Here is a 20,711-nt window from a genome sequence, read left to right as displayed (position 1 = left end):
TCCCTGCCTTCAGACGGCTTCACCACAGCATGGCAATGGGTCCCACGCTCCAGAACAACCCTTCTTGGCACCATTTCACACAACGCTCAACTTGTCCTGTGTGTGAACGTATGCAAATGCAAGCAATCAGAGGATCTTAGATGACACAGAGTCTCTGCATTCAAACAGTGATTGTCACTTGCCCAGGGAAACTGTCTCTGAGCCGTTCTGGCTGAAGGACTGTCTGCCCTACTCAACTACGGCCACCAAGAAGGCCAGGACAAGACTGCCGCTTTCTCGTCACAGCACCCCCAGCACCCAGCACGGCTCAGGAATTAGTAGCCGGGGTATAAATGAAACCGTGAGTAAAAGCTTCTACCGGTCCTTGTCCTCTGGCCTCAGGGGAGCCCTCAGGCGGGCCTGGAGCCCATGGGCGCCCCCGTGGGACCCTCGTCCAGCCCTCTCAATCCTACACGTTTTCTACTGACCCCTCCCCACCAGGGTGGGTCTAGGCCTTTCCGCACTCGCTCGGCTACAGGAGGCAGTCTCTCACCGCAGGGGAACCCAGAACTCACCTCTCCTCTAAGAGGGCACTGCCAAGGTAACAGGCTTAAGGAACACTCCCAGCAATGGGAGCCAACGGGACATGGCCAGGATCTGACCTGGCCATTGGGGGGCAAGGAATGCTAGCCAGCCTGCCCCACCTGGGCCTTCGGATGGCTCCACCATGGCTGCACTCGGGTGGTAACAAGACCTTGGCAACTGTGGCAGTCATGTGGCCAGGGATGACAGAAGATGCCACCTTTTAAGTAAAGGGTTCTAACTATGTGTAAGAGGAGGGATCAGACCAAAGTGCCCGAGGCTGCCACTTCACTGGCCTCTGCATGAGGGGCCCCCTGTGCACTGCATGCCCACTCAACAGAGTCCTGCCAGTCACGGCTGCACCCCCGGTGCACCAGCATTACTGTGAGCCTGGGACAAAAGAGTCAAACTCCAAAGAGGGTCTCCAAGACTCAGGGTGTGCAGAGAGAGCTGTACCTGTGCCAGGTGTGGGGACACCCACGTGGACGAGCCCAGCAGGGCTTCCAAGATCAGCAGGGCCACACGAGCTCAAAGGAGCCACGCGCCCCTCTTGGTCCAGCATCCTCAGGGGTTCCCCAGGAGCTCAGTGGGTCCCTGCCACTGGGGCCAAGGACAGAGCCAGCGTGGACCTTAGGTGTGGCTTCTGGCCACGGTGAGCCTCGAGCCTCCCTATCACCACCCCCACAGTCTGGCTGTGTCAGTGGGGGGCAGAGCCAGACTGCGGGGGCACCTACTCACGGTATGACCCCAGCTAACTCACACTGAGCTCAGCACTGGGCCAGGCCAAGGGCAGAGCTTCACACGCATGGCTTCCATAGGCCCAGCTTCCCAAGGTAGAGGAGACGTGTCATGATCACAGCAACCGTGAAGAGGGCAACTCAGAAAGCCTGGGTTTAATGGGGGACCTGTCACGGCCGGCCAGGCCCTCAGAGCCTGGGTGCTCGCACCCAGCTACCTCTCATCAACCTTCTCCGAGGACTGAGACTGCTTCTTCTGGGGCAAGTCTTCAAGTATCAGGCTCAGCACATGCACGATCTCATAGTACAGCTCCTGAAGCCTGGAAACGGAGGAGGGGAGGGGGCTGGGCTCACAGGCAGACGCCACGCCCCCTGGCCCCGCCCACTGCATGGTCCCACCGGCCCCTTCACCGGTGACCAGGACTTTAGCGCCAGGTCAGGCTGGGTTGGAAGCTCAGCTGGGACCCGGGGGGCTGTTATTTCACCCCACGTGTCAGACTGGAGATAAGAGACTCCTGGGCTCTGAGTGACTGTGTGGAGGTGCCCAGACCCCACCTGACCCACTCTTGGGCCAACAGTGGATGTTCCTAGGTACCCTCTCTTGAGCTTCTCCAGTCTATGGAGCCTTCTGGGGGCTTCTGTTGAGAAGCCAGGCTCCCTTCCTACAGTAATGGCCGGTATGACCCCAGCTAACTCACACTGAGCACAGCACTGGGCCAGGCCAAGGGCGGAGCTTCACATGAATGGCTTCCATTGGCCCAGCCCCTCCTGTGACAGGTGTGAAAGCATCAAAGACTTGGCCAAAGTCACACAGGCAGAAGTGGCAGAACCAGGAGTTCCCGTTGTGGCTCAGCGGAAATGAATCTGACTAAGATCCATGAGGACATAGGTTCAATCCCTGGCCTTGCTCAGTGGGTTAAGCATCCGGCGTTGCCATGAGCTGTGGTGTTGGTCACAGACACGACTCGGATCTGGCATTGCTGTGGCTGTGGTATAGGCCAGCAGCTACAGCTCCAATTTGGGAACCTCCATACGCCACAAGTGTGGCCATAAATAAGCAAAAAAAAAAAAAAAAAAGAAGTGGCAGAACCAGGCCAGGAGCTTTAGCTTCTGACTTGCCAGCCCTTTCCTCTGCCCTCAGAAAAAGGAAAGGGGTGGGTGAGGAGGGTCCTGGAGAGTCGAAGGAGCCAGTATTTTTTTTTTTTTTTTTTTTTTGTCTTTTCTAGGGCCGCACTCGCAGCATATGGAGGTTCCCAGGCTAGGGGTCAAATCGGAGCTGTAGCCGCTGGCCTACACCAGAGCCACAGCAACACCAGATCCGAGCCACGACTGTGACCTACACCACAGCTCACAGCAACACCGGATCCTTAACCCAAGGAGCAAGGCCAGGGATCGAACCCACAACCTCATGGTTCCTAGTCAGATTCATTAACCACTGAGCCACGACGGGAACTCCAAGCTAGTATTTAAATAGGGCTCAGGGTAGGCTGGGGAGGGCCCGGGGAGCAGGGCCCCCCAGCCACAGGCCTGTCCACACCGCAGCCCAGCCCCTGTGCCCCCCCCAGGAAGGGCCTCGCTTCACCCACCCAGCCCATCAGCTATTGCCACCCCACCCCCACCCCCACCCCCCGCCCCTGGGCCAGGCTCAGCGGGGCTGGGACTGACTTGGAGACGGTGGCATCCTGGTTGTCCAGAGTGGACAGGTAGACATCAATGAAGGGAAGGCTCGTGCCAAAATCATCCAAGACCATGGGGTCCGTGTGCCGCAGGGTCTTCTTGAAGTTCTCCACCAGCTCAGCGAAACTTTTGTGGTCAACGTTTTTCTAGAGAGGGAAGCATAAAGAGAGCAAGGGCGAGGAGGACGTGGCCAAGCTGCAGAGAGGCCTGGGGACCCCCTGAGCCTAACCGCAGGGTCACCCGAAACCTTCGGGGCCTGGACGCGCCTGACTGAGGTCACCTGGGGAGCCACCATCCCTGACAGATGACACATGGCTCAGCATTTCACCATGTTCTGGACAAACCTTGGGCACATCCGGACAGGTGGATGCCCCCACCTCCGAGAGGAAGCTGGGGAGGGAGGCACCAGCCACAGGGGGAGAAAAGGGCAGCAGTCAGGGCCCGGCTGAGCACCCCAGGCTCCGCGTGGGCAGCTCAGGGCCCCTAAGCAGGAAAGAGAAGACTCCTCCCCCGCTGCCCACCCGTCACAGCTGTAGCAGGCTTGACAGAAAATTCCAGCCTGCTGGGCTCATTCTCGTGCCAGGTGAGAAACACTGAGGGTAGTAACGCGTGTCAGGGCCTCCGCGGCCTCACCCACTCAGGGCACGGGGACTGAGCCTGCCTGTCACCCCGGGGCCCCCAGAAGTAAGCGTGCTCCAGGCCAAGTGCCCGGCGGTGGAGGTTTGCCCGTGAAGGAAGGAAATATTACAGTCACAACAGTCAGCTCTTGCGGAGATCCAGGGAAACCCCAAACTGCACAGAGTAAAGTCTGACTCTGGAAAGCACAGCGGTGGCGGGTAGCTGACTTAACCAAAGGCCGCAGATGCCCAAGGCTACCTGCCCTCCTCGTGACCATTCCTTCAGCCCTGACGGTCCCTCTGCGTGTCCGCCTACCTGTGTCTGCACCAGCCTGCTGACCTCCTCCTGCTGCCGCTTCAGAATCACCTGCTTCTCTTCCATGACGGTCACGTGTCTCTCCAGCATCAGCTCCCGCTCAAACTTTTTGATGGAGTCCTGGGGGCCGGAGGATGGAGGTGAGGGCCGGGCTCTCGCTGCCTACACCCCGGTGTCCTTCTTCCTCCGCCTCGCACTGCTGCTCGGGGCCCCTCGGCAGGAGCGCCCCCCTACCCCCCACCCCGCGCAAGGAGGGCCAGCCTCCGGCTCAAGCTGCCAACGGGCGGTTGCGGTGACTTCCCAAGCGCCTGTCCAGCTGGCCACCGTCGCGAAGGAGGGAAGATACCCGGGCGCAGGGAAAAATCTGGGCTCGGGGAGGGAGGAGCCCATCTGGCTGCCTCCCCTCGGCTTCAGCAGGGAGACAGTTCCGGGTCCGCCCTCGAGCCGTGGCCCAGAGCCGAGTGCGCGCGCATGCGCGCCACACCGAACCTGCCCACCCCATCCCCAGGGGTGCCACCTCACCTCCGTGTGAGTGATCATCACACCCACGAACATGCTGAGGAAGATGAAGGAGGCCAGCAGGATGAAGGTGATGGTGAACGTGCGGCTCAGAACAAAATTCCGGTCATCCAGCTGCTGCTGCAGGTCTGTCCAGCCATCCACCTGCTCGGGCGGGGCGGCGTATGCGGAGTGCCTGGGGCCCAGAGGGCAGGCCTCCTGCTCACCTACCCTAGGGGAGCCCCAGCCGCACTGAGGAGCAGGCTGGCTCTACTTCCACCTCAGCCCCTCCACACCCCCTGATCCATGGACTCCAGGGCCTACGCTCTGGCTTGGCGACGCGGGGGACCCGGGTGGGGCACTCCTGACCAAGGGACCCTGAGGGCTCTTCGCCAAAAGGCCGCCCATCCTTCCCCCAGAGACAGCGCCTCTCTGCCAGGCCCCCCTTTAGAAAGACCTCAGTCTATCCAGAGTCCAACAGAATCTAGACTAGACTCGGGCTCTGCAGGCTTATTCTTGGGGGATCTGTGACAGCCTGTTCCCCCAAAAGGCGATGTGACGTGGGTTTCACATCCAGATTAAACTTGATCCGAATGAATTATCTCTTGAAGAGTTTTTATTTTTATTTACTTATTTTTGCCTTTTGTCTTTTTTAGGGAGGTACCAGCGGCACATGGAGGTTCCCAGGCTAGGGGTCTAATCGGTGCTATTGCTGCCAGCCTGGGCCAGAGCCACAGCAACGCCAGATCTGAGCCCTGTCTGCGACCTACTCCACCACTCACGGCAACGCCGGATCCTTAACCCACTGAGCGCGGCCAGGGATCGAACCTGCCACCTCATGGTTCCTAGTCGGATTCGTTAACCACGGCACCACACCGGGAACACCTCTCTCTTGAGAAGTTTTTAAAAGTTTTACAACTGTGTGGGACAAATAAGAATGCTGCAAGGAGTCACAACATTAGAGAGAGAGAGAGATGGACTCCTGGCCGGGGCACCGGCCCCTGCTCAGTCCTGGGAGGCCAGCCCTGCGCCTTCCCAGCCCAGCGAGGGGCCCGAACTTGGGGGAGGCCCAAGGAGAGGCCTGGCAGGTCCGCACACTCACACCAGCTGGCAGGCCCTTCCCAAGGCCCCGCCCCCACTAGTTTTTCCCAAACACGGTACCGTGGCCAAGCTGAAGAGGGTAAAGAAGGCCAAAGCCAGGTTCCCCCAGTTATTCAGGTCACCCCGCTCTGGAGCTCCAAACAGGCAGAAGCCCAGGATGGCGAAGATGAACATCAGGACAAAGAACAGGATGAGCACGGAGGCCACGGTGTAGACCGTCTGCCCCACGGCCGTGAGGAGCGTCTGCAAGGCAGAGGGACGGGGCTCAGGGCACAGCGGTCCGGCCTGGCCTGGCCTGGCACAGGGCGGATGGTCCCTAAACGGTGAGATGAATGAATGAATGAATGAATGGGAACCCGGCCCAGACTGAGGGCTGGCCCGAGCTAACAGGGGCTCAGCAATGCCTGGCCTCCACGCCTCAGTCACCAGGGCCGGATGGCCCGGGAAGGTGGGGGGCCCAGGTCTGGGGTCGTCTCCCCCTCAGCACCTCGAACAACTCCACTTGACCTGAGCCTGCCTGTGTGGCCACCCCACAGCGTCCCGCTCTCTCCTCAGCTGAGAGTCAGCCCTGACAGCTCTTCCAGGCCCAGGAGGAGCGGGAAGCCATCCTGGCAGGAGGAATGAAGAGGGCTGAGAAGAATGGGGCCTCCCACGCTTTCTGGGCCCTGTTTCGTGGCCAGGGCCCCAGCTTGCGACCTCAGTCTTCCCCATGAAATGGGCATCTGTCGTATCTCTCACTCTTCGTCGTCCCTTCTCCGGGCCCTGGAGTCTTGCATACACACGTTCACCTGCCTAAATGCTGTCGCAGATGTCATGCCAAGGCAGGCAGATGTTATCCTTCTTCCCATTTCAAAATGGGGGACCCGAGGCTCAGAGAAGCAAAATGCCTGGGCCAGGGTCACGCTCCGATACAATGGCAGAGAGGAGGAAAAATGCCCCTGCCCCTTGTCCTGTGCCACCACGGTCAACCACAAAAGTCCCTTTTTCTAAACCAAGAAACTGTTTAGGAAAAAAGGTACTGGTAGACGTGGGACACAGGACAGCGGGGTGTTGACAATTTGGACTAACCTGGGAAGCAGAGAGACAAGCCAGGAGCCCCGGCTGCCCTGTACACGGACTGCTTTAGCAGCTCCCTGCAGGGTGCACCCACCCCCAAAGGCTCCCTCCTCGCCTTGGCCAAAGAAAACCAGTGGTGGAGCATTCATTCCAGGAAGAACTGAGATGCAAAAAATTGCCTCCAACCCTGTGAAAGAGACAGAACTGCTGAGACGGAGAGGTAAGAGCTCAGGAGAAACGCTGCAATGCTGTGCAGGCTGCAGCTGAGGTCTGCAGGGTGGGGAGGGGCAGGGCCCCAAGCAAGAACCTGGGGCACCACGGAGGCTAGTGCGCAGGCCCAGAGCCCCCTGAGGTCAAAGCCAAGCAGCCTGGAGAAGAGCCATGGAGAAGAGGTCAGGCTCTCCGGAAGCCTATGTGGCACCAACTCCTGACAGCTGGCCTTGGCCACGTGCTTCCAGCCCCGTCCAGGTGGGCCCCATGAGTCTGCAGGCCAGAAGGTGCAGACAGCCAGTCCCCGGGACGGTTGCCCAGATCCGCACAGGCTGGCAGCGCCTTCCCTGAGGAAGTCCTGGGCTTCCTAGGCCTACCGCCTGGCCCCCAGGAGGCATCTGATTCTGAATTCCCAAATTGTTTGTGGAAGCCGCTCCTACCTCCCAGTTCCACCCTCCTGGGCTCCGCGTCAAGCTACAGCTGCCCTCCTGGCTTTGGGACCTTCTGGGCATGGAGAGGACCTCCAGGCAGGGCAGGTGCCCAGGCCCCGCCACTCTGATGGGCAGCAAGAGCTGTGCTCCACGGAGGAGGAGGTGGGGAGGGAGGCGAGGCTGGTGCTCCCACCACAGCCCAGCGTCTGAAGGTTGTGCCTCAGGCTGAAAGGCAGGGAACCGTGAACCGAGTGGCCCTTGACTGCTCAGCGAACAGAATGTCTCTGTGTGCAAAACAAGGAACGATTTCCTCGTGGTGCAGGTTTATTGCCATGAAGGGGAAGACAGAATGTCATTTCAATTCATCAGGGAACCAGAGCCAAGAATGTGCCAGAGCGCCAGCTCTGGGCACTGAGCTGCAGCTCTGGTAGAGCCTCAGCTAGACTTCCATGAATAGAAATTATGCAAGGCTCCAGCTTCGGCACCTCCAGCGTCCCTGGGCCACTGGGCCGGGCAGGTGTCCAGAGGGCATTTGAGGCAGAGTCACTTCTGGGATCCAATGACATACCAAAAGCTACAGAAAGAGCTACAGCCAGGGGGGCTAGTGGTCCCCAGGAAACAGCTTTGGGATAGAAGGCTCTGCTTAATGACAGAAGGACCTAGAGGTCAAACATGGACTGTGTGTCGGTGCCCAGGCTGTGTCTGCGTGCCCGTGGATCTCTGCGCACGTCTACGAGGACCAAAGGCCCTGTGGCAGAGGCCTGTGGCCACCAAGCTGGCCAGGCTGAGCTCGGGGACAGGGCTTGTCTGTGGGGAGGGCTGTGTGCCCTTCTCTCGCCACAAGACCCCGGCACCTTCCCCTCTGACCAGGCTGCCACCACATGACACAGCCAAGACGATGCACCCAGCAGGCAGCTAGCGCCCGCAGCCAGGAAAGGGGGCAATCCGGGTCACCGCCCCTCCCCCAGCTCCCCAGGATGGAAGCCCCTCCTGCCACCAGTCCTTGCTGTGTCTTCCTCCCTGCACAGCCCTGGACCTCCTCTCCCTCAGCCCGCTGCCACCCCCTCCTTCCTCTCGGGACTCCCATGGGCACCTTCACCTCCACCTGATCTCTCCCTTGGCATCCCCTGAATATCCCCTCCTGCCTGGGGACATCAGTCCCCAGCAGCCCTCTGGTGGGAGGCCGCCCATCTCCCACTGGCCCTACTACCTTAGCCTCAGGGCCTCAGCCTCCACGGGCAAAGCCCCTGCTTCTTCCCATGCCCCGGGTTCCACCCCGTCCTGCCAGCATCCTGTGAGCCTTCAGCATCTCTGGGGGCACAGGCCATCCCCCAGGCCTCTTCATCCCTTGACTTTCACAGCTCCAGCGACCCTTGCACCACTTTAGGCCCCTGCCCCCTTGGTACCCAACACCCGAAACACCAGCTACTCGCCCCACTGTCTTTCACTGCCTCGCTCCGAGGTGCCCTCCCGCTGGCACCTACCTCCCAGGGGTGCCTTTCCATCCACCCACCTTACTCCCATCCTGCCAAAGCCCATCACCCCCTCCCGACTTCGAGGACACCTGATAGGGTCTGTCTCTAGCCCATGAACAAAGGAGGCCACTCTTAGGTGTGAAAGGCAGAGTGCCGTGACCTGAGACTTTAGAGACGCCCCCAGCTGCTGGGGGCACTTCTGCTTCAGGGCTCAGCAAAGTGGGAGGCACTGCGGGAAATGTGGATGGTAGCTGGTGATGGAGAAGAAAGGATGGCATCAAGGTGCAAAGATATAGACGAGCCAACCCCTGTCCAGGCGACCACCCTACAGGACTCTGAGGGGGAGGGGTCAAAGCCCACGCTCAAATTGATGACTTGGAAACAGAAGCGGGTGGGAGGCACCTGTCGCCAAAAGAAAATGTAAAAGACAGGAGAAGCCAGGTCTTGGGATTTGGGAGCTGGGGTGGGGGGAGTGGTGGTTTCCAGTTTAGACACCTTGAGTTCAAGAAGCACACGAGACATCCAGGAAGCAGTTAGGTCTGAAGTTCAAAGAGAGGGGTGTAGGCGGGGGAAAGACCCCTAAAAGGTGGTGACCCAAAGAGACCAGGCAGAGGAGAAGACGACTCAGGATAGAGTCCTGAGGAAACCACACTCACGGGTCAAGCCAAGAAAACATGCCCCTGAGAAGTGATGCCTGAGAAGCTGCAGGAAAACCAAGAGAAAGCGGTGACAGGAGGCTGCTGGCCCCCTCAGACAGCTGGTGACAGTTACTGTGGTGTGGACGGAGAAAGCCCAGGCAGAAATGAAGCTAAGGAAGGGGGACCCGGAGAACAAACACCTCTTCCAGGAGCCTCGCCGTGAGGAGAAGGGGCGGGAGGACGGGTTACGCTGTCCGGGAGGGGACGCGACAGGTGTGTGAGCCGGCCAGAACAAAACGTCAAGAATGGCACCTGCGGCAGGGCCACCGCCCTAGTACGGCCTCATCCCCGCCACCAAGCCCTGGGGCACACGCAGCCTCCCTGAGTGTCAGGCCAAGGTCTAGACAGACAGACACCAGGCTGGGCTGGGGGTAATCCCCCAGCAGAACAGGCTGACACAGCCTCACTGGTCAGACGGGCCCCAGCCAGCCCCCTCCTGCAGGACACGAATACGCAGCAGAACCAGGGCAAACACTGTGCCCAGGATGAATGGCTGAGGCTGTGTTAGGGTCACCTCCGAAGTTTGTTCTGAAATCTCTGGGCTGAGGAAAGGCAGGTCACCTCGCGAGCTCTCAGCAGGAGTGGCATTTTTTTCAGAGCTGCCCGAACGAGTAAGGAGACCATTCCCAGCGAGAGAAGCAGCAGATTTTTCAGTTGTTAGGGGAAAGCAGTTGGTGGCCGGGGCCACCAAAAAGCTGGAGACTCCCGGCCATGTAGTCCAAAGGGTCTATACTGTAAGAAAATCCGCCCCCTTCGCAGCACGGGAGAGAGGAAAAGCCCGGCCAGCCCCCAAGTCAGACACACCCTGCAAAGCTCAGCTCTGGAATCTGACTGCTGAGTGGTCTTGGGTCGTGATTTCTGCATCTGCAAAATGGACCTAAGACTTTTCCTGGAATGGTGTCAAGGTCCGGTGAGATAATACAGGTAAAGATCAACCTGCACACACGAGGACTCAATCCCCGGGTGACAGAAGCAGCGTTACGCCCTCATCGGGGGCTGGCGGGCACCTCTGCGCTCCCAGAACCACGGCCCCCCCCCCAACTCGCTCACCCGGATGCCGCGGCTGTAGGTGATAAGCTTGAGGATGCGCAGGGACTGCATGCCGTCGGCAATGTTGAGGTAGGGGTAGTGCTTGCCCTTGACCTTGCGGAGGCCGTAGGGGACGAAGAGGATGGCGAGGATGATGACATCGAGCAGGTTGTAGCCGTCCCTCCAGTAGGCGACGGGGTCCACGTAGAGCTTCATGCAGAACTCGGAGCTATAGACGGACACGAAGATGACCTCCGAGACCTGTGGGGGCGGCAAGGGTGGGAGGGTCCGACTCCCGCTGCCTGGACCACCGGAGCAGGGGTGTGTGTTGGTGGGGGAGGGCGCTCCTAAGTCAGCCACACAGGAGAGAAAGCCAGGCAGAGCCCTGGGCACAGAGCGGGCACGCGGGGCCTGACTCCCTTCTCCTGCTGGGTCTTCCCCACCCCGTGGCCCCGAGCCTAGGGCTGGGTCTCACCCAGGAAGCGTGCGGACGACTGACTGACGGACAGACAGAATGACGACCTAGGCCCAGGAGGAGGTGCATGGCAGGCAGCCTGGATGTAAGGTTTCTGAAGAGACGATCTCGGGGTGCTCGGGCCGACCTGCCTGTCCAGACTTTTCGGAGTGATCTGCTTACACAGGCACTCACGGGTCCTCCAATGTCACCCATGCTGAAAACCTACTTTCGAAGACTATTCTGCTTTTTTCCACTTTTATACTTTATGAAATCATCTTCCTCGGATTCTTCTCACGCATTCCCAACTCCGGTGGCTTAAAGGTACGTTTTGAGTCATCGAAGGTCCACCTTATCAGCAATGCCTTCATTCACTGAGGAAGTGCTGATTAAGACTCTGCCATGGGAGTTCCCATCGTGGTGCAGTGGAAGTGAATCTGACTAGGAACCATGAGGTTGCGGGTTCGAGCCCTGGCCTCGGTCAAGGATCTGGCATTGCCCTGAGCTGTGGTGTAGGTTGCAGGCGAGGCTCAGATCCTGCGTTGCTGTGGCTGTGCTGTAGGTTGGCAGCTGTAGCTCTGATTGGACCCCTCGCCTGGGAACCTCCATATGCTGTGGGTGTAGCCCTAAAAAGCAAAATAAATAAATTGATTGATTGATTTAAAGGGAAAAAAAACAAAGATTCTACCATGGGCCAAGTTATCACCATTTCAGGCACCAGGAAATGCATCAGTGAATAAGACAGAAAATGCCCATCCCCCAGGGAGCTGAGAGTCAAGTAGTGGGAGACAGAAATGAATGTTTAAACAAGCACATATACCTACATACATCTCGAGCATCATCCAGGCAAGAGAGGAGGCTGGATTGGATTGGACTGGACTGGACTGGGGGACAGTGTGGAGCTGAAGAGAAGAGGACAGAGGGCAGCTATAATTTTGTAGGCAGTGATGACAGGACTTGCGGACCGACTCAGGGACGCACAGGGAAGAGCATTGGTCTGTACAAGGGAGACTCGAGTGGTGCAGATGGAAAAACGGGGTAAGCGCTGATGCCTTTCACTGAGTGAGTCTGAGGTAGGTTGAAGGGGGCTAGAGAGGGTTTCTAGAGGGAAATAGAAAGGTTTTTGAGGTACACCACCTTTCAAATATATGTCAGAGGTTGTGGCAGGAAATTGTAACCCAAGCCACAACCACCCATTGGGATAACATCAGGGCAGCTGCTGGTGGTGTCTGCCCTGTATACTTATATTTGTGGTCTCCACATAGCAAACATTTCCATATACTTTTATCTCAGTTAACGACAATGTACCATTTAAGATACACCAAAAAACGTAGAAAGAATCCTATAATGAGCCACCATATACTACCACCCAGCTAAAGAAATAAAACAGCACCACTCCAGGCAGTGCCACTCATTGGTTAAATCCCCTTTCCTTCCCACAAGTGTAATCTGATTGTAAATCTACAGACGGTCTTGCTTGTGTATTTTATACTTTTACCACATACGGAGCCCTGAAACTACATGGTCTTGTTTTGCATTTTTAATACTCTACATAAATTGCACATACTCTATTCCTTAGGCAACTTTTTTTTTGTTTAAAATTATCAGACTCATCCGTGTATTTATACATAATGTAGTTTAGTGTTTTTCACCACTATTTAGCAATTCCATTTATGAAAATACTATAATTTCTTTATCCAGTTACCCACTGAGTGATATTTGGCTTCTTTGGAATTTTTTTACTACTGCAAAGAGTATAAAATTATGAAAAGTTTGAGCCAGATGACAGGGCCATTGAAAAGGCCGACTTGAGCGCCTTCGCCCCTGGGCCCTCTTCCCAGCCAGATGTGAGCACGAGAGAGCTGCAGGTCCTTGAACCCGCAAGCAAGCGTATCCTCCATCCCCTTAGGGACCAGACTCTACCCCACACCACCACCGATGCTGAGTGCCCAATCAGGCCCCCAGCTACTGGGCCGCCGGCACCCACTTTGGAGCACCCAAAAGAGCATTCTCCTGTTAAGATCCAGTTGTGCCTGGTGATGCTGATCCACCTTGGCATAAGGATACCCCTTCCTGTCGGTGATGGAGGTGGTCGTGGCTGCATCGTCTTTATCATCTGTGTGCGCTCTCTGCACGCTGAGATGTAGATGGTCAGCTTGCCTCGGAGTAACTTCTTCCAAACCCCACAGCGCTCATCCTCTGCCCGATCACCTTCTCTGCTGTCCTTGTTGTGAGAGGAAACCACTCCAAACTCATGGCAGGGCTACTGGGCCGAATCACTGGGTGCCTCTGTAGCCATAATGCCTATGCTACCTTTCCCTTGGGACAGTGAAGACAGCAACCTCACTCACCCTGCAGATCGCCGGGGGCAGGGGAGCTCCCCTCGTTTCTCTCTGAAACCCGCAAATAAGATCATTGAAATAACTCCTCCCGGCCCCCACCACACTCCCAGGCAACTCCCGGCATCATGGTTTAGAGTGTACATGTGACAAGTTTTCCTCTGCGACACAGCGAGGAGCAGAACTGCTCGATGGAAGAAACGAGCATCTCAGCTTCGATGGCTGTTGCCGAACTGTATTCTTGCACCAATTTACTATCAACACTGTTCCTGTGACATCTTTGCTAACACTTCCTACTGCTGGACTTCTTACTTTTTGTGAGTCTGATGAATATGAAATGGTATTTTTCCATTTTAATTATCAGTAAGTATTTCTATAGCTCTAATTGTCTCATGTTATCTCTAATAACGTCTCTAATTATTAATGAAGTTGGGCATCTTTTTATATGTTTAAATTGGAAAGTGTCTGCTCTTAATCTGTCACCAAATTTTCTGCTGGCTTGTCTTTTTCTTACTGATTTTGAAGACAATATTTCCCATACTTTGAAACCTAATCCTTTACCTGGTATATGTGTTTCAAAGAGCTTCTTCTATACTGATTTAGCTTTTCACCTCGTTCATCAATTTTGATGAATAGAAGTTTGAAGTGTTAATGGAATCAGAATAACCAAACTTTTTCTTCATGGTTACGTACTTTGTAGCTTAAGAAAACTTTCCCCGAGAGATGATATCAATCTTCTACATCTTCTTCCAAACATTTTAGAGTTTCACGTGTTGAGTTGGGTCTTGACTCTAGCCGTGAATGCCAGAAGGTAGAGAACCAACTGTGTGTTTTCTCCTTAGGCATTAACAAAAAATCTATCTTCCACTATTCATTGGCAGGACCATCTGATGGGGGTGGGGGCAGGTTTCCAAACAAGCCAGTTCTGTTTCTGAGCACTCGATCCTGTTTGATGGAGTCTATTTGTCTATTTGCCTATCCACGCATGGTCACCCTACTTGAATGACTAAAGCCTCTTATCTGGTAAGGCAAGTCTTCTTCCCTCTTCACTTTCAAAACCACCTTGGTTTTTCTTTGTCTTTCATTCTTTTATCTAAATTTTAACATCAGGGAGTTCCCGTCGTGGCGCAGTGGTTAATGAATCCGACTAGGAACCATGAGGTTGCGGGTTCGGTCCCTGCCCTTGCTCAGTGGGTTAACGGTCCGGCGTTGCCGTGAGCTGTGGTGTAGGTTGCAGACGCGGCTCGGATCCCGCGTTGCTGTGGCCCTGGCGTAGGCCGGTGGCTACAGCTCCGATTCAACCGCTAGCCTGGGAACCTCCATATGCCGCGGGAGCGGCCCAAGAAATAGCAACAACAACAACAACAAAAGACAAAAAAGACAAAAAAAAAAAAAAAAAGAATAAATTTTAACATCAGCTATTGGCGACCCATTAAAAAAAATCCTGCCAGATTTACTGGAGTTGCATTGATATAGTAGCTTAATTTGGGGAGATTGCACTTTGAAGAAAGTGAGCCTTTCTAGGCATGATCTGAAGTATTTTTCCATTTCTTTATGTCTTCTTTAATGTACTTCATAGATTTTTTTTCTCCTTTAAGATCACACAAAACTTATTAGATTTGCCTCTAAGTACTTTTTGCATAGACTCTAATACAAATCTTGTCAGTAATAACTGCACTACCTCTTTAAAGAGAATATTGTTAAAGTTTTACCACTAAATGTAAATTTGGACATAGGTTTTTCATAGGTACTCTTAATCATTTAAAACTCTTCCTATGATTAGTTTGCTAAAGTTTTATAACAAGAGAGATTTATGATAAACTTTTTTTCCTGCCTCTCTTGAAGTGATTATATAGGGATTTTTTTATCCTTTAATATTTTAAGCTAGCTAATAAAATATGTAGATTTTTCTAATATTTGCATTACTGGAAAAACCCAACTTGACAATGGGATAATATCTTCTTCACATATTTTAAAAATTCAGTTTCCTGGAGTTCCCATCGTGGCACAGCGGAAACAAATCTGACTAGGAACCACGAGGTTGCAGGTTTGATCCCTGGCCTTGCTCAGTGGGTTAAGGATCTGGCATTGCTGTGGCTGTGGCGTAGGCCGGCAGCTGTAGCTCTGATTAGACCCCTAGTCTTCGAAACCCCATGTGCCTCGGGTGTAGCCATAAAAAGCAAAAAAAAAAAAAAAAAAAATCAGTTTCCTAATATTCTGTTTGGGATGTTTATGTCCCAGCTCGTGACACTGTCTTAATTTTCCTTTTCCATATTGTCATTGTCTAGTTTAGGCATGAAATTTATATAGTTGTCCCTTAGTGTTCCTGGGGGATTGATTCCAGGACCAGCCATGGATACCAAAATCAAGGATGTTCAAGTCCCTTGTCTAAAATGGCATAGCATGTGTGTGTAATTTATGCACATGCTCCTCATGTACTTGAAATCATCTTTAGATTACTTACAGCAAATCTAAAGCTAACACTAATTCAAAGCTTTATAACCATTAAAGGACATATATGGAAATACAAGTATTTTTTCAAATTTTTGCTTTTTTATTGAGAGTGAGTTTTATTTTTTTCTAGAAAATTATCTTATTTCAGCCAGATTTTCAAATTGATGGCCACAAAATTACTAAATTTCTGATATCTACTGTAAATAGTGGTAATTTCCCTTTTTAATTCCTGATTCAGGGCTTGATTGACAATTTATCATGATTGTCTTATTGAGAACGTTATTTTATAACCATTTTCTAAGACCTAACTTTTGGCTTCGTTCACCCTTTCTGTTGAATTATTTTTTCCATTTCATTAACTTTTATTATCTTCAGTATTATTTCTTTTCTACTTTCCTTCTTTTTTCCTTCCACCTTTCTCTCCTTTCTGATTTTATTCTCTTGCTCTTTTCCAACAGGTCAGCTCATTCATGTTTCAAGTTGCAATGTAATTCATGTAACCATAAAATTCACCATTTTGAAGTATAGAACTCAGTGGGGAAGGAATTCATTTTGAGTATTTATTACCTTTGGGTGCTGACTGTGGTAAAATCTTACCATGAAATGGATCATTTTAAACCATTTTTAGGTATAGAGTTATTTCAGTGGCATTAAGTACATTCACATTATTATGCAACTATCACCACTATCCACTTCAAGAACTATTTCATCATCCCAAACAGAAACTCTGTACCTAATAAACAATAATCCCCATTCTCCTCTCCAGCCAGCTCCAAATAAATGCTATTCCACTTTCTGTCTATGTGAATTTGCCTATTATCACTGCCTCGTCTCTGTAATCATACAATTTTGGCTCTTTCATGTGTCTGACTTATATCGTTCAGCACAATGTTTTCAACATTCACCCACATTGTAGCATGTGTCTCAATTTCATTCCTTTTTAGAGCTGAATAATATGCCATTGTATTAATACGCCACACCTTCTTTATCCATTCACTGGGTGATGAATACATGGCTTGCTTCCACCTTTTGCCTGCTGAGAATAATGCTGCTATGAACACTGGTATACAAATATCTGTTTGAGTTCCTGTTTTCAATTCTTTGGGGTATATACTTGGAAGTGGAATTGCTGGATCATATGGTAAGTCTATGTTTAACTCTTTGAGGAAATGCCCAACTATTTTCTATAGTGGCTGCAATATTTCACATCCCATCAGCAATGCACAAAGGTTCTAATTTCTCCATATCCTCAACAACACCTGTTATTTTCCATTTTACGTTTTTTCAGTTTCTCTAACAGCTGTTCTAATGGGTGTGAAGTTGTATCTAGTTGTGGTTTTGATTTGCATTCCCCATTGTAATGACAAGTGATGCTGAACATCTTTTCACGTGTTTACTGGTCATCTGCCTATCTACTTTGGAGAATGTCTGTTGAAGCCCTTTCCCTGCTTTTGAATTGGGGTGTTGTTGTTGAGTCATGGAAGTTTGTATATATTCTACATATTAATCCCTTACCATATGTCATTTGCAAATATTTTCCCCCATTCTGTGGGTTATATGCTCACTGTTTTGATAGTATCCTTAGATTTACACATTTATAACTTTTAGCTTTTGATATACTATCAAAAGTTATTGCCAGATCCAAGATCATAAAGATTCACCCCTATGCTTTCCTCTAAGAGTTTCTTCTAGCTTATATAATTTGGATGTTGCTCCATTTTGAGTTAATTTTTATATATGGCATGAGGGAGGGCTCCAGCTTCATTCTTTTGTATGTGGGTATCAAGTTTTCCCACCACCATTTAATGAAGAGACTATTTTTCTGTCACTGAAAGTTCTTGGCACCCTTGTAAAAATCAACCGGCAATATATATTTAGATTTATTTCTACAATCACAATTTTATTACATAGGTATATGTCTATCCTTATGCCAGTACCACAATGTTTTCATTACTGTATCTTTGTAGTAAGTTTTAAAGTCAGAAGGTGCAAGCCTTCCCACTTTGTTCTGCATTTTCAATATTGTCTTGACTATTCACGTTCATATAAATTTGAGATCTGCCTTTCAATTTTTTTTAAAAGGCTGTTGAGGATCAATTAAAAAAATAAAATGAGTAGTATCCCTTCTTGAAAAAAAAAGATGGCTATTCAAATTTTGATAGGGATTACACTGAATTTGTAGATCACTTTGTATAGTCTTTTTAACAAGCTTTAACAAGTCTTCTGATCCATGAATATGGGAAGTCTTTCCATTTATTTAAGTCATTTAATTTCTTTTTTTATTACTCAATGAATTTATTACATTTATAGTTGTACAATGATCATCACAATCCAATTTTATAGGATTTCCATCCCACAACCCCAGTGCATCCCTCCACCTCCTGAACTGTCTCCTTTGGAAACTATAAGTTTTTCAAATTCTGTGAGTCAATATCTGTTCTGCAAAGAAGTTCATTGTGTCCTTTTTTTCAGATTCCACATGTAATTGAAAGCATTTGATGTTGGTGTCTCATTGTCTGACTGACTTCACTCAGCATGATAATTTCCAGGTCCATCCATGTTGCTAAAAATGCTGGTATTTCATTCCTTTTAATGGCCAAGTAATATTCCATTGTGTATATGTACCACATCTTCTTGATCCACTCCTCTGTCAATGGACATTTAGGTTGTTTCCATGTCTTGGCTATTGCATATTGTTTTGCAATGAACATTGGAGTACATGTGTCTTTGCAAGTCATGGTTTTCTCTGGATAGATGCCCAGGAGTGGGATTGCTGGATCAAATGGTAGTTCTATGTTTAGTTTTCTGAGGACTCTCCATACTGTTTTCCACAGTGGTTGCACCAATTTACAATCCCACCAAAAGTGTAATAGGGTTCCTTTTTTCTCCATACCCTCTCCAGCACTTGTTTGTAGACTTTTGGATGATGGCCATTCTGGCTGGTGTAAGGTGGTACCTCATAGTGGTTTTGATGTGCATTTCTCTAAACATGAGTGATGTTGAACATCTTTTAATGTGTTTTTTTGGCCATCTGTATGTCTTCTTTGGAGAATTGTCTGTTTAGATTTTCTGCCCACTTTTTGATGGGGTTGTTCATTTTTTGGTATTGAGCTACAGAAGGTGTTTATAAATTTTGGAGATTAATCCCTTGTCAGTCGATTCATTTGCAAAGATTATCTCCCATTCTCTGGGTTGTCTTTTCATTTTGTTTAGGGTTTCCTTTGCTGTGAAGGAACTTTTCAGTTTAATTAGGTCCTATTTGTTTATTTTTGTTTTCACTGTCATTACTCTAAGAGGTGGTTCTGAGAAGATGTTGCTGTTGTTTATGTCAGAGTATGTTTGGCCTATGTTTTCCTCTGAGTGTTTTATAGTGTCTGGTATTATATCTAGGTCTTTAATACATTTGGAGTTTATTTTTGTGTATGGTGTTAGAAAGTGTTCGAATTTCATTCTTTCCATGTGGCTGACCAGTTTTCCCACTTATTGAACAGGCTGTCTTTTCTCCATTGTATACCCTTGCTTCTTTTGTCATAGATTAGTTGGCTGTAGGTGCATGGGTTTAATTCTGGGCTTTCTATCCTGTTCCATTGATCTATATTTCTGTCTTTGTGCTAGTACCATACGGTTTTGAGGATTGTTGCTTTGTAGTATGGTATGAAGTCAGGGAGCCTGATTCCTCCAGCTCCATTTTTCTTTTTCAGGATGCCTTTGGCTATTCTTTGTATTCTGTGCTTCCAAATAAACTTTAAAATATTTTGTTCAAGTTCTGTGAAAAATGCCATTGGTAATTTGATAGGGATTGCAGTGAATCTGTAGATTGCCTTGGGTAGTGTAGTCATTTTGATATATTAACTCTTCCAATCCAAGAGCATGGTATGTCTTGCCATCTATTTGTGTCATCTTTGATTTCTTTCATCAGTGACTTGTAGTTTTCAGAGTATAGATCTTTTGTCTCTTTAGGTAGGTTTACTCCTAGGTATTTTATTCTTTTGGATGCAATGGTAAACGGGATTGTTTCCCTAATTTCTCTTTCTGATCTTTCATTGTTAGTGTATAGAAATGCCATTGATTTCTGTGTATTAATTTTGTATCCTGTGACTTTGCCAAATTCATGGATGAGCTCTAACAGTTTTCTGGTAGAGTCTTTAGGATTCTCTAGGTATAGTATCATGTCATCTGCAAATAGTGATAGTTTTACTTCTTCCTTCCCAGTGTGGATTCTTTTGATCTCTTTTACTTCTCTGATTGCTGTGGCTAGGAATTCCAAAACTATGTTGAAGAATAGTGGCGAGAGCAGACATCCTTGTCTTGTTCCTGATCTCAGCAGGAGTTCTTTCAGCTTTTCACCATTGAGAATGATGTTAGCTGTGGGTTTGTCATATATGACAACATTATGGCATATATGGCATATATATGGCCTTTATTATGTTGAGGTAGGTTCTCCCTATGCCCACTTTCTGAAGGGTTTTTATCAGAAATGGGTGTTGGATTTTGTCAAAGGCTTTTTCTGAGTCTATCAAGAGGATCATACGGTTTTTATTATTCAGTTTGTTAATGTGGTATATCACACTGATTGATTTGCAGATATTATAGAGCACTTGCATCCCTGGGATAAATCCCACAAAGTCATTTAATTTCTTTCATCAATCTTTTATAATTTTCAGTATATATATATCTTTAATCTCCTTAGCTAAATTTATTCCTAGGTATTTTATTATTCAAATGCTATTGTAAATGGAATTTCTTAATTTCCTTTTCAGATTGTTCTTATTAATATATAGAAATACAAGCAATTTTTGTTGTCAATCTTGTACCCTTAAACTTTGCTGGATTTTGTTGTCAATCTTGTACCTTGCAACTATGCCAGATAATAGCTCTAATAGCTTGTATGTATTCTTCATAATTTTCTATATATAAGATCAAGTCATCTGTGGAGTTCCCATTATGGCACAGTTGGTTAAGGACCCAGCATTGCTGCAGCTGCAGTGTATGTTGAAGCTATAGCTCAGATTCAACCCCTGGCCCAGGAACTTCCATATGCCATGGATGTGGCCAAAA

The 20,711-nt window shown here is 50.1% G+C and overlaps 1 protein-coding gene across 1 annotated transcript in view; it reads right to left on the bottom strand.

The window, feature by feature from the left end:
- Positions 1,429–20,711, bottom strand: part of CATSPER3 (cation channel sperm associated 3) — a gene marked incomplete at its 5' end in the record, with an annotated part of 35,563 nt that continues 16,280 nt past the window's right edge. The window contains 6 exon segments of the mRNA NM_001244299.1: positions 1,429–1,618; positions 2,964–3,121; positions 3,909–4,028; positions 4,431–4,571; positions 5,568–5,750; positions 10,428–10,667. Coding sequence (NP_001231228.1) covers positions 1,513–1,618; positions 2,964–3,121; positions 3,909–4,028; positions 4,431–4,571; positions 5,568–5,750; positions 10,428–10,667 — 948 coding nt within the window. The 3' untranslated portion in view covers positions 1,429–1,512.

Source organism: Sus scrofa, chromosome 2 (assembly GCF_000003025.6).
Source record: "Sus scrofa isolate TJ Tabasco breed Duroc chromosome 2, Sscrofa11.1, whole genome shotgun sequence".
In the NCBI taxonomy this organism is placed as follows: Eukaryota; Metazoa; Chordata; class Mammalia; order Artiodactyla; family Suidae; genus Sus; species Sus scrofa.
The sequence above is the reverse complement of the archived record's forward strand: the minus strand, read 5'-3'. Positions and strand labels throughout refer to the sequence as shown.